The sequence below is a fragment of the Neopelma chrysocephalum genome, unplaced genomic scaffold (genome assembly GCF_003984885.1).
Source record: "Neopelma chrysocephalum unplaced genomic scaffold, ASM398488v2 Primary Assembly neopelma1_67, whole genome shotgun sequence".
In the NCBI taxonomy this organism is placed as follows: domain Eukaryota; kingdom Metazoa; phylum Chordata; class Aves; order Passeriformes; family Pipridae; genus Neopelma; species Neopelma chrysocephalum.
In genome coordinates, this window is record NW_020897726.1 from 1,267,588 (window position 1) to 1,285,303 (window position 17,716).

Here is a 17,716-nt window from a genome sequence, read left to right on the forward strand (position 1 = left end):
GAGATGGCAAAGTGTGTATTTCTATTCTAAAGTCCTCTGTATTTCCAGACTTTGACTCTCTACTCCAAAACATGGTGTTGAGAGGTTTGGGTTTTTTTCAAAGGGAAAGTTACTCAGTGGGTTATGGAAGTTGCTACTAAAGCCTGTTTTTTGGGAAATGGGAGGAACTATTTAGACTGAAAATTTCCAAAGTCATCCTAAGGTAGATAGATATTTAAATGAAGACAGTGTCTGAAATTCATCACCATAACAAAGCTAATAACAGCCAGTGATGGTTTTATAAATTGTACTACTAGTCCCAGTCATGCTCTGTGAGCATAAAAAAGTAATAGAAAGATTCCTGCTTTCACATGCTACCTGCATTATAGAGTTGTTTTCTGTACACGCTGCATATTTTTGGTTTACACAGTTTCCTCCTCTTGAATACTGAAATGGACAGTGAAGGCAAGATATAACTGGCTGCTACAAGATAGGAGTAGCATATTGCAGTTGGTTTCCACAAGAGTCTGACTTTAATAGGATGATGTCTCATTATTTTTAACCTCCATCTGTACTTGTGTCTGAAGAGTGCGGGAAACCATACACAATGCATGAATTTATATCTAGAATGTAATGAGACATTTATTTAATATGGCAGCAGTCTTATGTATAACTGTTAGAATAATACACTGTAGTGCTTTTCAGAGCTTATTTGATCAGTCCTTCCAGTGTTTTGTTCCAGTTCAATAGGCAAAGAGGTTTCAGCAGGTTTGTGACTTGCCTTTTGCTTAGGGGACTACAGCCGTAGCAAGAAGCTCCTTTGAAAATGCCTGTGTGTTGTTACACACACATTTTTTTCTGTATTTCTTCTTTAATAGCATGCTACACTTTCAAGAAGGAGCAGCAAGTAGAAATTTCACAAATAAAACCTGAATTGAGACTGAGGAGGTAGGTGCAGCTAATCTGATCAATCTACAGCAAAGCAATCTACAGTTGAAGGACTACCAAATCCTTTCTTGCAAGCATGTGAAGCACTGTGTGCTTCCTTAATGCCAGACTGTCCTTTTTTTGGCTTAATGAAAACTAAAATAAGGACCATTTGTTACATCTAGAAGAGATTGCCATGAGGTTGAAATTAGTTGTAAAGAAGGTAATTTACCTATGCTTAATAATAGTCCACCTAAAATTTTCTGTTCTGCTTTTTCTTCTTCCTGTAGCTCACAAAATCTTTTGAAATTTGTTAAGAAACTTCCTCCTAGAAAATTTTCAAAGCTGAAGAGTGACCTATATATTTTTAGTGCACTGTGTTCACTAAGATCAGAGTGGAAGCTGACCAATTCTGTGCATTTGTAGGTGTGCAGCTCTAAAATCAATTACTTGGGATAATATATGTACTATAAATAATGATCATTCTGCAGAATATATCCTGTGATGAGAAGATGAGAATTCTCTGGTCAGTGTGGTCTTACCTAGAATGTATAGTTTTCACTGAATTGAATATTGTTGTATTAGGGTTGTACGAAAGCAAAGCTATTTGCTTGTAGCAAATTATTTCAGATGGGTGAACTGGAAAATAGCAAAGTGTAGATTTGGGGTCTGCATTTCTGAGAAGGAAATTTCTGTACATTTATTACTGCAAAACCAACAGAGTACTGAATTCCCCTCTCTGTGGCAGAATTCTAAGTAACATTTTGCACACAGAAAGCCCTGCTGTGTGGGAAGTGGATCAGAAGCATAAGGGACATTGTGATCTTAGGCCAAATTTTAAAAATTGCTCTAAAAGATGTGTAGATTGAAACATAAGTTGCTGGGAGGGAAGCAGAACTTCTGTAGTTTGTGCAGGCAGTAAGACACATTTGGGTATGTTTGTTCAGAACACATGATGATAGGAAAAAAACCCTATGAATGTTTTCTCACTAAAGGTGCCTTTCCAGGAGAGCTCAGAGACTGAACCCAACTGTTTATGCGAAGAAGTTGGCACTTTGACAGAGAGCACCGTTGTGTCTGCAGAGTGTGACAAGATGCAGAATTTTGAAGATAAGTTGTTTGACTCTGAAGCACAGCAGCGTATTTGCTTTCACAAATTTGTGTTACTGAATAGATTGTGTGTGCTTTGGCATCTCAGAAATCCAACAGGGCAGCAAAGATGCACAGTTGCACTAACAGTATTAGAGAAATGCAACTGCTATGGTGTGCAGTCCTCAAGAGTAAAAGTCTCCCAATGAGAGATGCCCTTCTAGAGCGACATTGAGAAAGGGTGAGCACTGCATGTGAATAGCAGTATGGGCAGTGGTTGTCACTGGTGCATGGTAACCCCAGAGGACACCCCTACTACTGTATACTGAGGAAAGCAGGCATTTTTATAGTTATACTTTTTAGAAAAATGTTGGGAGTATCACAGCCTTTGCATATATTAGGAAATAAGAGAGAGCGTCATCAGCAGTTGCACATTATGGTGAATATGAGCAGCATGAGGCTGAGTTCTTCTTCCACTACTGAGAAAAGCTTCCATGTCACTAAAATGTCAGCCAATTCGGAAATCGTGGATGATGGCCCTTTTATCTAGGGCCATAGTTCTCACTCCCACGAAGTGAGAATAAAGCGGTAGTCAGGAATTGAAAGACAGAATAGATGATCAAAGGTCCATAATTAGTGTTCAAGCTTAATGTACTTGCCATGTCCAAAAGTACTATCTTTGCTGGTGAAAAGTTCTTCCATGTGGCCTGGGAGTCAACAGTAATAGTTACTTTTGTTGATTTTGTCATGTAGCTGTGAAATGTTACTTTATGGAGATGCGGGAATAGCCTTTTTCAAAACACTTCCAAGCCGAGGCTCATCTAAAAGTCACAAGGCTTTGTTAATGGAGTGTCAAGCTTGAGCTGATGCTGTAAACCCCACAGGGAGCAAAGCACTGATTTACTGATGCTACTCAGGTTTTGGGTAAGAGTTGGCTGTAGTCCATCTGGCTTGCCTTGCTCGTAGAGTGAGTGTACTTTAGAATCCAGCTCATCTGGGAACAGCAAAAAAACTCCTTGACCAACACAAGCGATATGGCAGCTTGCCAGGAGCTCATAATAGATGAGAGCATCCCCTTGTTGGAGAAGTCTGTGATGGTTATTCAAGCAAATGCAATGTGTTTCCTTTAAGTATGCAAATATGGTTATTAGCCCTTGATGAAAAGTGCTGAGTGTTGGTACATTTAGCGGCTCAGGTCATGAACTTGTGTACAAGTCACAGAAATTATCATCTTGGATGTTGTTAATTGTTAAAGTATGTCAACAATTCATCTTCCCTGTTTTTTACTGTTACAAGTTTCTGTGAGGGACTGTGCAAACACAGGTGATAGAAAAAACACCTGGCAATTCAAACCCATATAATATTTTTTCCAAAGTGTTTTAAAAAAGCATTTTAACATTATTTGCTGCTTTACTTCCTCAGAACTCTTTGGGGAAATTAATTAAAAGTGTTGCCATCTGTTTATCTTACATTTAATACCAAGGGTAAAAAAAGAGTGCCAGTAGTTTTGAAGCAGCATTGTATAATTTTGTTATTAAAAATACATGTTAAGGATACAGTGAGTACTAGTACATCTTTTCCAGTTTTTGAGTCGTTGCAATGCTTTTTCAACAACATTTTAGTCTTTTCATCATGACTCTGTGTGAAATCTGGGGGTGATAATCACTGGATGGAGATGGTGTTCTCTGGGAGAATTATTTTGTTCTAGGGCTAACACCAGGCACAGCAACACCTGACTTCTCACTGAGCTGCAGTACCAGCTGCATTGGCAGCTTCAAAGGTAAAGTCAGTCTTGTCTCAGGCTGATGCTGATAGATTCCCTGGACTCTTTTTTATTCTTTTGGATGTGAATTTCTGGATTTTGTTTTTGAATTAGTGGAGTTCATCCAAAGTTCCATCTCCTTTGAGTAAAAACTTGCCCAAAAGAAGAGGTGTATTGGTCATCTGTTCTGAAAGGCTGTTTTTCCTGGAAAAAAAAAACCATATGATCCATCGGTTCATATTTAATATTGTTTTTAAAGTACTCTGTGGAGAAAGAAACAACTTTCCTGTTTCAGACAACTTTTTTTTCTCTGTTTAATTTCCTTCACCCCCCCCCCTTTTTTTTTTTAAGAAGCAAAGCAGTGTTTTCATAATGACAGGCAATCTGGTAAGAGTCCTGATAGATGAGCACATGGGGTAATTCTCTTACTTTCACCAGTTATGTTTGGTTTCTTACAATATAAATTGATAGTGTAATTGCTTATTTCTGCAGTGTAAATTAGTGCAATTAAGATGATTTTGCTCCCTGTGCTATATTATCTACTATATTTCACTTGGTCTAATGAAGAAGACAGAAATTTCACCCGGCAGGTGATATTTTGTAGTTCTTGTAATATATGGCAGATGTTGAATATTGAGGCTGTAAAAGGGGGAATTGTATACTACAGAAGATAAATAAGGGTGGGGGAGGGGACTGAAGACGAAAGACAGTATTTGCAAAGACCTCAGGGTAAGCTGCTTTCAATGTACTGTTTAAGCTTTAATGACCCGTATACAGATTCTAGCAACAAAGTAATGGCTAACTAGAGAAATTAAAGGCCTCACGTGATGATCTGAACAGCAAAAGCTGACAGAGGTTATAAATACTATTACAGTTCGACAGGTTCTGCTAGGAGGCAGTTTTTATGTTCCCAGTGTCTCTGCATGTACGGTCGTTTGACAAGGTTTGAGGGAAGAACTGGTGAAATCTCAGTTACTTCAGGTGAACTCTTCTCAGGGTTTCCCCAGGTTAAACGTTCTTGTTTCTGATAGAAGGTACCTTTCAGAACAGTTGTTCTGTCATCTGTTGTTTATATACATACCTTTTTCCAGTAGCAGTTTTTCATTGTTCTCTTTTCAAAAAAACCAACATACCCAAATCTCTCTGAGCTTTTGCTCCAAGAAATTGTCCAGTTTCTAAGATGAGGATCCTGTTGTGAGAAATAAAGCGATGCTTTGCTGAAGCCAGAGTGACTGGGGGGGGTGAGGGGAGTGGGGAGGCTAACCCTTCTTTCTTGCTAATGGCTGCTTATTGCTTAGATGTGGTTTAGATTGTCCCTTGTACCTGCACAGAGTTGTTAAGAACCAACAGGAAAGGCTATGCTAAAGATTTGCCAAAAAAAGAAGAAGATGAAGGGGATATGTGGGAGGGAGACTTAGGGCAAAGTAGACAGTCAGGAGAGAATATAAGTCCCTGAGTACCCAGCCAATGGGAAAGGGGACAGGGACAACCACCGGCCGGGGAAGAATAAAAGGTCACCCATTTTGGTGAGTGATGCACCTCCCTGGAGAGGGAGACACCCAATTCACCTGACTCATTTAATAAAGTAGTTTTGCTTTGATGACTTTGTCGCCTCTCAAATATATCAAGAAGCGAGTATTTCTCACACTAGGAAAGTTGTGCATGGCTCTTTCTTTAAGAAAAAGGCTTCAACTTAATTTGTGGAATGTTAAAACTTGCTAGACATGCGCTGATTAAAAGTTTAACAAACTTAATTGTACTTACAATAGCTGATATACAATTCAGTAGCAACATAGAGCACGGGAAAGACTGCTGACTTTCTAAACAGCATGAGCTGTGGAGTGCAGGCCAAAGCAAGCTCCTTTGAGACATTTCTTCTCACCTCTTCAGCCAGGTAGAAGGGTTGCCTCATTCCAGGTCATGGAGCTTGCTTGCAGGTTTGCAGTCCTGTCATTAGGATATCTCTGGTAATACTTTGAAGCAGCTTTATGGTATTTTCGGCTTTGCTATCTGCCTTCTGCCTAATGTGAACTCCAAAGTTTTGCTGTTGAGGGTGCTTGTGGATGAACACTGATGCAGCCAAATGCTGTGTTGCTTCCAAGAGTGATGAACTTGTCAGATCGATCGCTTTAAGACCAGTATGAGAGATGATATGTACTTAGCCTATTTTAAAGCCAGATGACCCCTGGAGTTACCTCCACCTCATGAAACACCCTCAAAACACCCTTAATAGGACAGCAAGGGGTAATAGTGCTGTGGAAGCTCCCTAGTCTCCATTTTGCACAGTGAAGAATTGAGGCACACATTTGGTCTTTCATTATTTGCTTTGACAAAATAAGGAAGGTGACAGAAGCAAGTTGCATATTTTCAGTTTAGAAATATGCCACTTATTTGCATGTCTTAGTATCTATTATAGAATCATAGAATCAGCTGGGTTGGAAGAGGCCTCTGAGATCATCAAGTCCAACCCTTGGTCCAACACCACTGTGGTTACTAGACCATGGCACTAAGTGCCACATCCAGTCTCACCTTAAAAACCTCCAGGGACCGTGAATCCACCACCTCCCTGGGCAGCCCATTCCAGTGTCTGATTACTCTCTCTGTAAAGAATTTCTTTCTAATATCCTCCCCTGGCAGAGCTTAAGACCATATTATTTACTTGCTGGGGTGACTGATAGTCCTGCTCAGATGTACGTGTGAGATGACAAGGCACCAATGGCAAAATGACATGGGTAACAACACATGGCTTGTCAGCATATCTTGTTAAAATATGCCATATCTTCTGCAACATTAAATATGTAATATGGTATGAACGTTAAATATGTATTATGGTGTAAAAAAAATTAATGGAGATTACCTGAAAGTTCACTAGATAAGTCTTTATTTGTCTTTTCTGAAAATGTGAGTTAGTCATTGAAAAAATAAGTGAGAAAATACCATTAATTTATTCTCATAGGCTAATACAAATAATTCCATCAATCCTGTGTTACTTTTGAGAGAAAGAAGAATTATTGCTTAAAACGCTATTCTTGGGATAGATGCTGGACTTTGTTTATACAGCAGTTCTGTTGTGTTGAATAGCAAAGGCGACATTTTGAAAAGACATGCTTGACTTTCATCTGAGACAAAAAAAATGATCTTTGAGTGTAGAAGCAGTCTTGTGTCTGGTTGAGTAGACATGACTGATTCACTTAGAGGAGGCTGCGTAAGGAAAGCATCTCTAACCACAGCTCATTTCGACCTCAGAGTGAGGTTGACTTTGACCAGCAAGGTGGAGAAAATAGCACTGAATGGGAAGGTGTGATCTTCAAACACACTGAATGTGTGGAATTCATGAACATAGAAGATACTAAGGTGCAATTATTGGTTGTCAGGTTATGAAGCTCATCTAAGTCACTAAAAAAAGAAAACCGATTAATGTAAAATATTTGGATTCTTTTTAAGATTACATGTTTGTTTTGCTTTTCAGCTTCTCTTTTGAAAGGATTGAAACATGCAAACATTGTGCTGCTTCATGACATCATTCACACCAAGGAAACCTTGACACTTGTGTTTGAATATGTGGTGAGTAAAGTAACTATATATTCTGGATATGGTCCAGAGATATGAATTTGATTGAAATGCTCTCTTTACCATCAGTGATCTATGAATCAGGCCAAAATAACCTTTACTTTCTTTGGGAGAGTGGTGGCTATAAGAGATGATGCTTTGTCTTGGAGTGGGCTAAATGTGGAAAGCTGGGCTAAATCAGATTCAGAGATGGAGAAGTGGCTACTAGGGGTTTTGAAGGACCTTATACTGTTGAATTGACCTTTCAAACTTGTACCTTATTCTGCTTCTTAGTCATAGTTTGTTTATTGGAGCTTTTTCTTTAATAATGTGACCAGGTAATTTTAAAATAGGTGAGGATATGTAGGGAAGAAGAACAGGACTAATGCTTAGCAGGTAGTTCCTTCATGAAAAGCAGGTATCAAGTTTGAGTGGCTTTTGTTGTGACTGGCTTGTGCAGAGTGTCTTTTTATAAGCAATCTCAGTAAAAAGCAAAGTCTGTTGCAAAGTCTGAATTTGGACTTTTTTTATTTTGTCATGACTAATGTTTTAGCTACTAATTAAAACTTCAATTTACATAGTATGCAGTGTAAGGATTTAATTGTATTCAGAGTATTACTTTCCCAAGTATTGGCCTTGGCCTTCTAATTAATCTTTTCAGTTTTTCTAAGACAAACATATGGCATTTATGTAGAATTACTTCAGCATTTAACTGTGGAATTATGCAATGTACTATCATAATTAACCTCCCAGTTTTCACAGATGGGTCCAAGAACATGTAATTTAAAAGAAAGAAATGAGTTTAGAGATGGCTAGATTTTCAGTATCATATCTATTATTGTGTTGTAGTCTGTAAGACACTGCATTTATAAAGTACAGTGATTACTAGCTTTAGTCTTAGTATGTCTCTGCTTAAGACAAGTGGAATTGTTTTGTGTGTTTTCTTGGGAGGAGGCCTTAATTTTGACATGATAATGCATACAGAATCACAGCATCTTGTCTGGAGAAGCTCTTCATCCTGTCTATGTACATAAGAGTGCTACAGTGTGATGGTGTGGGTATTCAGCTACAGCAGCCTGCAGAGTGCATACAGTACATATTTTTTTACCTTAGGTATTGGAATATTCATAAAAATATAATTCCTTGTCTTAAAATTAGTGATTCTTCTGTTCCTTATACACTGAATTAGTGTAGGAAAAGCCTTGATATTTAATTTTATGTAATGGTCAGTGTAGACTTATTTGTGTGTCTTTACATGAATACATTTTGCAGTCCTTTTATCAGCAGCTGTATTTAGCTGTATTCATCAGAACTGATTGAGAAATGAGATGTATAGAATATGTTTCTCTCAGAAATAGATGGTTTTGCCTATTATAATAATGTCAAATTTCTGGATTTTACTTTTTGCTTGTTATACTAATGTCAAATTTCTGGATTTTATATCCAGTAGGGTTGTTTACAGACTCTGGCTCCCAGTCATGTGTAATATCATGGTGCTGTCCGTGATTAAGTATGGGCACAAACTAAGCTTCATGCAGTGGCACATTCTTCTGGATTCACTTAGCTGTTTGTTTTTCGACAAGGTGCTGTTGGGATCAACCCTGCTGGTGGTTGCACCTTTTTATTTCCCATGGTGTTTCATAGCTATTGAGACTGTTCTAGGATCTCATTTAGTAATGGTTTCTTGAACTAATCCAAGTAATATTTTAGTATTTTGGCTTGTGGGCAGTCTCTCAAGATGGTGCTCAGGAAGAAAGGGAAGGGTACTTTGTTCTCTTCAAACACCCTGAGGACTGTATGATAATGACATTGTAACATGCTCCTGTGTCTTGAGATGACGGAATTGCTTAACTGAAATCTGTTTTCATTGTTAGGTAATGTAAACTTATAGCCTGATCAAATAGCTAATGCTGTCTGATAATGCCCACGTAACCTGAATTGAATTCTTGTGGGAGTGCATGAGACAGGTTTTAATTGCGTGATCACAATGACCTCTTTTGTTCCTTTTGTTAAATAGCTTCCATTCAGTGCATAATATGAATGTGCAGAGGTAAAAATTACAGTTGCCCATTTAAATGTACAAATTTTGGCTTGTTGACTATGCAATCTAGCCACATAATTGGTGTTACTGAGCTCTATATCTGTAATGTCTGGTTTGTTGTTAACACCCGTATGTGGTTTAGCTTAATCATGTGAGTAATTTGCACTGAAATAAGTAAAAATATTTGTGTGATTAAAATGACATGGTGGTTTAAGTTTTTGAATTATTGAAACCTAACAAACCTAAAAGGGGTTGAATTTGATTTATTTCGTAAAGTGACATCATGGAACTGATACACTATTGCCATTGATCACTATTGACCATTTCAAACATAATAAAAAACAACTGAGTGAGATGTCATGATTAAATTAGGGGTGAACAGCTAGTGACCTGAGAGTTCTCAGAAAATGAAAACTTTGGGTTGCTGGATCTGTGACGATTCCATTGGGAAAATAATACTGATGAAACGTCTGAGGTTATCAGAGGTGTTCGGTTTCAGCATTGACCCTGAAAGAATAGAATGAAATTTAATTTCATGTAGCACCTTTCATTGCAAAATGCATTGCAGTTGTAAGTTAAAACCTGAAAGCAGAATAGCCTCTGAAAGGAAACAGGGCAATGATTAAATTCTCTGTGTACCTCAAATTAGATTTTTTTTTAATATGAAAGTCTGTCAGAAGAAAATATGGCAGAGTTTTTTATCTTTAACCTTGGTGGTCTGCAGAACCAAGAAAACTCAATCTTTAAAAATTCTGTCTGGCAGTTGAAGATCAGAAGTTCGTTCTCCATATAAGGGTTTTGGTGGTGAATGTGGAGCTGTACATTTTTACGGAAGAAGAGAAAGGGAGCTTACTCCTTTTGAATGAAATAACTTAGTTGAGAACAGTTTAGTATATACAGTACCTTGTTAGTAAGGCATAATTTCTTTGTGTTCTTTGTTAACTCTTACATCAGCATATTGCGAAGGGAGCTTAGAGCTCAGTTTTATCACTGGATGACTGAGAGCCATTGCTTGTTACCTGGGAAGTTTTGAGAATAAGCTGCTTGGAATTTCCTCTACAAAACCTGAAGGGCCGATAGTCTTTCATGTATAAATGGTACAGAAAATGGTTTCTGTGTAGTTAGCTGGGATATCCTAAACAAGGCCTGAAAACAAAATGTGAAGTTTTGGCACATTTCGCATATAGTATCTGAGACTGTGAAGACTTCCAAAGAAAAAGGTCAGTTCACTTTACAGTTCAATGGAGCAGTATGACTGTTCACATGAGTTTTGTTCCCTTCCTTGCCAGGCTCCGTTTAGGTGTTAGTTGAGACGATGTTATGGGTACGCTGGCTTTAGTGCAGGTGTCACTGATATGGCAAGCTTTGCCTAAGGAGGTGATAAGTTTTACAGGTGAGATCTCAGACATATTGAGAGGTCCCTGAAGATGGTTTCGCATCTGTTTGTTCTAAAATGATCATTAGCTGCTACCGTTTGTTGCTTCAGTTGTTTATTTAAAAGATGACTGTATTTAGAAACATTTAATTGCTGAAAGGCAATCCTAAGCAATACATGTTGCTACAGGCTCTGTAGAACGATAATGAGGTTTTTAGTGTTATGCATAATTATATAAGTATATTATTATCAATAAATGAACCAGCAGCCTATTCCTGGCATGTAAAAGTGAGCTGGTATAGCAATGCTTTACCTCATGCTTTTGGTGTTTATGAACTAGATTTGAAACCAGAACAGATACATTTACAATTTGAAGTATGAGCTATGAGTAATATTATTTCTGCCTCTACAGTGGAAAAAGCTCCAGACTAATCGAATAATGTAATTAAACCCAAGAATTTTCAATTACCTTGCCTATTTTCATCTGTGTGTATGTTTTTGCTTCTTAAAAATTACTTTCCATTAAAGAAGAAAGTTTAATTCTCATTGCTTTATTACAACAGCTAAAATAGGTTGTTATACAATGAGTTTACTTAATAAAGTTCATTAGTTACATTGCTCTCCCATTTCCTGTAAAAAAACATAGATGTGAGTTTCTTATTTTAATGCTTTTTGGAAATTGACATATCTGCTGTTTAGCAGACAAAAAAAGCACATTATTTTGCGGATGAGAGAGCAGGGAGAAACAGTTGTGTCTCAGAACTGTTTTTGAGCTCTGAACACTAGGATCATTCACCTAGAGGAAGTTAGGAAATCTAGCCACAAGAAGGAAGGAGGAGTCTTCTAATCCTTGATCAAGAGTGGAACTTATTTGGAACCTCCATTACATTATTTTGGTGTGAAAGTGAAATGAGGGGGGATTTTCTTCCCGTTTGAGAAGGTGCTTGTCCAGCTCCAGTAAGCAAGGACGGACAGCTAGTGAAGCTCTGCAACAAGCCGGATACCTCCTGCCACCTCTTGGCAAACACACTTGCTTGTCCTCTCTGGGAAGGGGCAGAGTCATTGAGGGCTCCCAGCATGGGAGCAGTTGAATTTCATAGTTTCTGTTTACCTTGACCAGGGAAGGAGCTGTTCCCCTGTTGGTTTAATCCCAGCCTCGTGCCCCAGGTTTGCGCTAAGTTGTCTTGCTTAAATCACAGTCAAAAAGGTGACAGAGCAAAGCTTAGGTAAACAGAAAGGAAATGCCCTGCTACTGAGAAGAGACAGTAAGGGAATACTGCTCTTGGGAAAGCCTTGTTTTTCAAGTTTTAATGAGCAGATCAGAGAGAGGAGCCGTTGATGTCCAGGTATAGGTTGAAAATGCAAAGAGAATCAGCTTTGGGAGGTAGGGATTCAAATGGGATTTCAGGAGGAAATTGCTTAGTGCTTTGCCAAGAGGTAAAGACTGTGCCAGACATAGGAATCAGCAGGAAAGAAGGAGTGAAAAGTTATATTTAAATTTAAATAAAAATACTCATTCTAGACTAAGAAGTTTATGTGTGCCTCGCAGGAGGGGGAAAGATGTTACTCAGTTTGCCTCATCATCCTGACTTTGCAGGACATCTCAAAAGTTTGTAGACTTCATACGGAGTGCACATGCTAATGATGTGTTAGTGAGATTAATCAAGATTTACAATCCAACAGACTGGGAGGCTGTGTGTATCTGAATGTCTATTTTTTGTGCAATTTAAGGTTTTTTATAATCTTACCAAATATGGGTTAGATTTGCAGTATGCTGTGCATAAGATAGATGCCATTTAATAATTGGCATCTATTATTTATTCTTCTTTTTATTAATGAGAGTATTCAGTGTAAATATTTACAAAACAAAACAAAAATAACACCCACAAAAAAATCAAAGCATAAGAAACATCTACAGTTGAGCTGATGGATGCAACACTGGAAATCACATGAGATATTCTGTCTACTGACAGATCTCAATTAGTTTTTTTCCAAATTGCAGATAAAAATGTCAAACATGATTGTAGTAGGATGAATATGCAGAGTAGACATGCACGTGATGACACTCCACTTGGTACAGGTAAGGCCACCATCCTAAATGGTAAATTTGTACACACAGAGAAGAGATGAATCTGCTGGAGACCTGAGGGGGAAAAAGACGAGAATGAGTAAACATTGAGAATGAAGGCTTCTAGCAAAAAGTCAAAGTAAGTAGGGCTCTTAAGAGTTAGGGAAAAAAAAGGATGAGATGTTTACAACCTTTAAATATAGAGATAGTCAGTGACCTATTTCTGTGTGAATGGTAAAGAGGATAAAATAAGAAAGTCTGAAATAGCAGTAAGGAAGAGAAAGATTAAACTCTAGGAATGCCTCTTTCGTGGTAACAATAAGAAAGCACTAAAGAAACTACTGTGGGGGGGAATAGTTTCTCTATTCCTGTCAGTTTTTAAGAGCAGTTTAGGCAAATAATCAACAGAATTACATATCATTGATAGTAGATATAGGTAAGATTATTATGTTTTCTTTTTGTGATCCTTCCTATATGTATCTTTTTGCATTATAATTTTCATCAGTTAAAGATGAACACTTTAAATCTTTCAGTGAAGTTAATGTGCTGTTGCTTTTCTGTGTCAGGAATTGAAGAAAAAATAAATCAGTTTATTTTACTACATTAAACAAATTTAAAAAATTCCTTCTAGTTGTAGGGGGTTTTTTGTTTGGTTGGGTTTTTGTTTTGTTTTGCTTTGTTTCATTTTGTTTCGTTTTGTTTTTTTTTAATGATTTTTTCTATGTTACAGGTTTCTGGACAGCTCTACTGTTGGTAGTTCTGGTGGTATCCCACGCATTCCTTATCTTTTAATTTCAGTAATAAACTGGCATTCTCCAAGTCCCTCTGGGGTGAAAGCTGACAGTATCTGAACTTGCACTAGAGACTGTCCAGTCTAATTAAACTTGTTTTTTATCAGGCTCTTTAATAATATGGGTTGTAACTATTATTTAATGTCTTTTAAAGTGTGGAACTGATTTATTCAGTGTAGATTGAAAAAACAAACAAACCAACAAAACATCAACCTAAAACTTGGCTGTTTGGAGAGTGATGATTACCATAAATCTAAATCTTTAAAATAGATTTTTCCTTCCTGAACCAGCAGTATGTAGCTTTGTACTAATTTAATCATATTGATAAAAAATACGTCTATGAAATCTCTAAAAACAGAAACTTGGGTTGAGCAATTCTGGCAAAATAATAGCAGTAAAAATCTTGAAGTCAGGCTGAGTAAATCAATAGTTGCAGATATCTTTATACTATGTTTATAGTTTTGTGATATAAAAAATAATTAAGGAATGGTGAAAAGGAGGAATCAAGTATCAAGCCTGACTAATAAACAGAGCCACCTCTTGAAAGTTAAAAAGCCCTATTCTTGTTTTACTACTTTGAGTAAAGAGAATCTAATCCATGGAAGCATCATTTTTTCTAGTGTGTCTTGCAGTCTGAACTGCAATTTTCCCTATAAAATTTTTATTAATCTTGCAATCATGCATGGACAGTTAAGATTAGGATGCATGACATGAAAAAATCCCTCAGCCAGGGTGAAGAGAGGTCTATGTAGGATATGGAAGCTTTTAAAGGAAGTATTTGCACTTGTCTTTTCCTGCTCTGAAGATGGCCTGGTTTTTTCGTCCCTCACACCAGCATAGCAAAGACTCTTGTGCCAGCTGAACTTGTGCAGACCTGTCTGTACTATCCAGTCAGTCCTGTGCCAATATCAGCATGGTTACTTGACTTAGTGTGGCTATTATGTGGATTGTCAGCCTTGCTGCCATATATGTTCTGCTTACGTGATCCTGGAGCAAGTATTCTCACCATGAGCTTATGGGTATCTGCCACGCTCTTATAACGAGAAACTTTTCTGTATCTTCAGATTTTGTTTGTTTGTTATATGTGGATATAGTGGATATAATGTTCAGTGCTGTGGAAGCTCAATGACTTAGCAAATTAAAGAAAAAGTGCACACGCAACATGTGTTACAGCTTGCAAAAATTGTCCCAACCCTGTTGATTTTGGGGTCTATAAGTCCATCACAGTTAGCACAAGCTGATGATTTGATGCTAGGTTTTGATCATACTAAACAGGAATTCCTACTGATTTTTGCAATGTCATTCTTTAGTTAAAATAATTTCACTAAATTAAGTGTGTTTTGTCTCCTTAGCCTGATTTACTAAGAACACAAAGCTGATAGAATTACTAAGGTGGCCAGAGAATAAGGGGGAAAATAAACTGGCATCTTTAGAAAATTATATTTTGTTGAAGATCTCTTAGTTCATTCAACAATTCTTTCCTCAGCTGTGTGTGTCTCACTTGTCTGTAAGGGAATAGGTTGTTCTTTGTGAAACGAACAGAGACTTTGTATCCATAAATAAATTTGTCTTTTCTAATAACAGCCAAAAATCAGACAACTGTGCATTCCTTTTTCTCTCTGGGATTTTCAGGTAGGTTTCTATCTGTATTAAGAACTCCCCCACTGCCCAACCTCTTTTTCTATATAGTATTGTTCATGTATTTTGAAGTATATTTATCTTTGTTGACAGTGTGAGAGAAATCCAAGGCACTAGAAACATCTGTTAGCTAAATTGTTTTCATTAAAGGTGTCTTGTGGGGCAGTTTTTTCTTTTTTAAATCCTTATTATATATCTTTCCCCTGCTGCTCAGCCCAGCTGGTGCTGTTGCCTGCTGCTGTTCCGCTGGAAGTTGCTTAGGTATCACCCAGAGATAGCTTGCTTGCAGGGTATTTTTCGTTAGCGTGGCTAACATTGTGTCATCTCATAGAGGGAAAAGATTGAATTATAGAAAACCACAGAAATACATGAAAATGAGAGTATATGACACTTTTGAAAATACCAGCCACATGAAATGAGTTTAAAGTGTGGCACAGTAATCTGCAGAGCACTTAGGTTGGAGAATATGTGCCATTTAAATGGAATTAACTTTTCTTTGTTCTCATGTCACTTCAAACATTCCTACTGCCTGTGCTTTTATTGGTAAATTATATTATCGGTTTAAGAATTTGTTGGTGACAAAAGGGAAAGTATATTTGTCAGGAAAGCTGCTAGGGCATAAATAATGTGTGCTCTCCTTTGAACAGAGAGGAATGGCTCACAACAGCCTCGCTGCCTCAGTGGAGCAGCACAATCTGTCTGCTGCATGATGGCATTGCCAGCAGCCAAATACTCCCGTTTTTGTTTTAATGGAAGGGTTCTTTCACATTGCTGGTTTTACATGATGGGAATGCAGTTGGAAGTGCTTCCTGTTCCACTCACAAGCCCCGGGCTCTCCGTGCATTTTGGCTTCAAAAATGACAGCTGAAACCAATTAGGCAGCTTTATGGGATGGCTAAGTCACATGGAAATTTATCATGACTGAGGAAGAAGAGGGAAAGAGAATGTATTGCATGGGAAGTAGAAGTGACTAATTTAATTAGAAGAGAATGACAATTGCGTTATTATTATGGAGAAGGCTGGCAAAGTAGAGCTCATTTCATGTCACTGGCCATGCCTTTGAAAGGAAACGTCCTGCCCTTTGTCTGAACATGTTTGTGTTTGGTAGCAGAGTCTCTGATTTCTGAGCAAGATAATTGAGCAACATAGTTGTAAAGTGAAGCATTGAGCATATCTGAGGACCTTTGTAGCTTGTGGTTTACTCATCTATTCATAATTAGAATTCCTCCTTCAAAGGGAGAAGAGTCTGCACCATCAACATTTGTCTTTTTTTTCTCTGTTTGCATACTCTCTCTTTTCCAGAACTAGGATGCAATGTATATAAACCTTGCTTCAGCTGTATAAATATCAGCCAGAATTCTTTTCCCTTCAGCAGATGCTTATACACAGTATGCTCACAAACATAAGCACACGTCTACTAACATAAACCAGAGTCTTGCTGAATAAAAGTGACCTTCATATAATTATACACTGACACAAGTTTAAATCAAAACCCCATTTCATCAATTCATTTCTTCATGTAAGTCTGGAGACAGTATTTCATGAGGTAAATGCAACATTTGTGGTATTGTCACAGTTGATGGTGTGGGAAAGAAATGAGTCAAAAACATTATAGAAGGAGTCTGAGCAAGTGCACGTTTTCCTTTTTCTTTTTCTTTTTTTTTGCTATCACCCAAGCTTGATTTGGTTAATCCTTGTACAACTTTCTTGATTTTTATTTGGACTATGAGCAGTTAATGTTGGATAAGTAACTTAATCTCTCCCTCATTTTCACGTACCTGTAGGAGTTGTGATACTTGTTTCCATCACAGGGAGGAAAACATTTGTAATTCATTGAAGTTTGGGTCAAAAATGGGCATTGGCTGATGTGCTTCTACATTTAGTTTGGAAAGAGGAGAATGGCTGAATTAGCATAGCTGAGCATGAGTTTTCTATTCCCTATTCTAGGAAGCATTGTGCAGCCTCTGGTCTAACAAGAAATTGTGCCATCTCTTGCAGGAAGGGTCGGGGGTTTCTTAATGGATATCTAGTTGCTTGAGATGTGCACTGAGGAAAGGGTTTGTGTTTTAACATGCTGAGGTAAACAAAGGTAACAAAAAGGCTGGACAGGGCCTTCTCAAGGAGGTGTAGCTGTATGTGCCAGAGCCCTGAAGTCAAGGCGCAACCCTGGAGCAGTGATCTTCTGGCACAATTTAGTGAAATACAATTATTTGAAGAAAAAAGATGCCAAAGTCTGCCTCAGGTTGCCTATATTTATTTTTAATTTCAGCCAAAATGGCCAAGATATCTTAAACCTGTATCTGGAGGACCCTTATTATAAATATTCAAGCCTTACAGCATGGACTTGGAATTTAGGGAATGGGTAGCCTTTGTGCTGTGGGTAGCATTTAGCTATTATTTTGAAAGTTGCCTGAAATTTGGTCAAGAGATAAGCTTCAGAAAAATTGTAAATTGTAACTTAAGAACTATGTCTTTGAGGATTCTTCCTCTTCTCTCA

The 17,716-nt window shown here is 37.7% G+C and overlaps 1 protein-coding gene across 3 annotated transcripts in view; it reads left to right on the plus strand.

Moving 5' to 3' along the window:
- The window catches only part of CDK14 (cyclin dependent kinase 14), a 313,384-nt gene that overhangs the window by 125,727 nt on the left and 169,941 nt on the right, over positions 1 to 17,716 (plus strand). For all 3 annotated transcript variants that reach the window (XM_027684701.1, XM_027684704.1, XM_027684703.1), the window contains one exon: positions 7,227 to 7,321. In XM_027684701.1, coding sequence (XP_027540502.1) covers positions 7,227 to 7,321 — 95 coding nt within the window. The remainder of the gene's footprint in view (positions 1 to 7,226; positions 7,322 to 17,716) is intronic.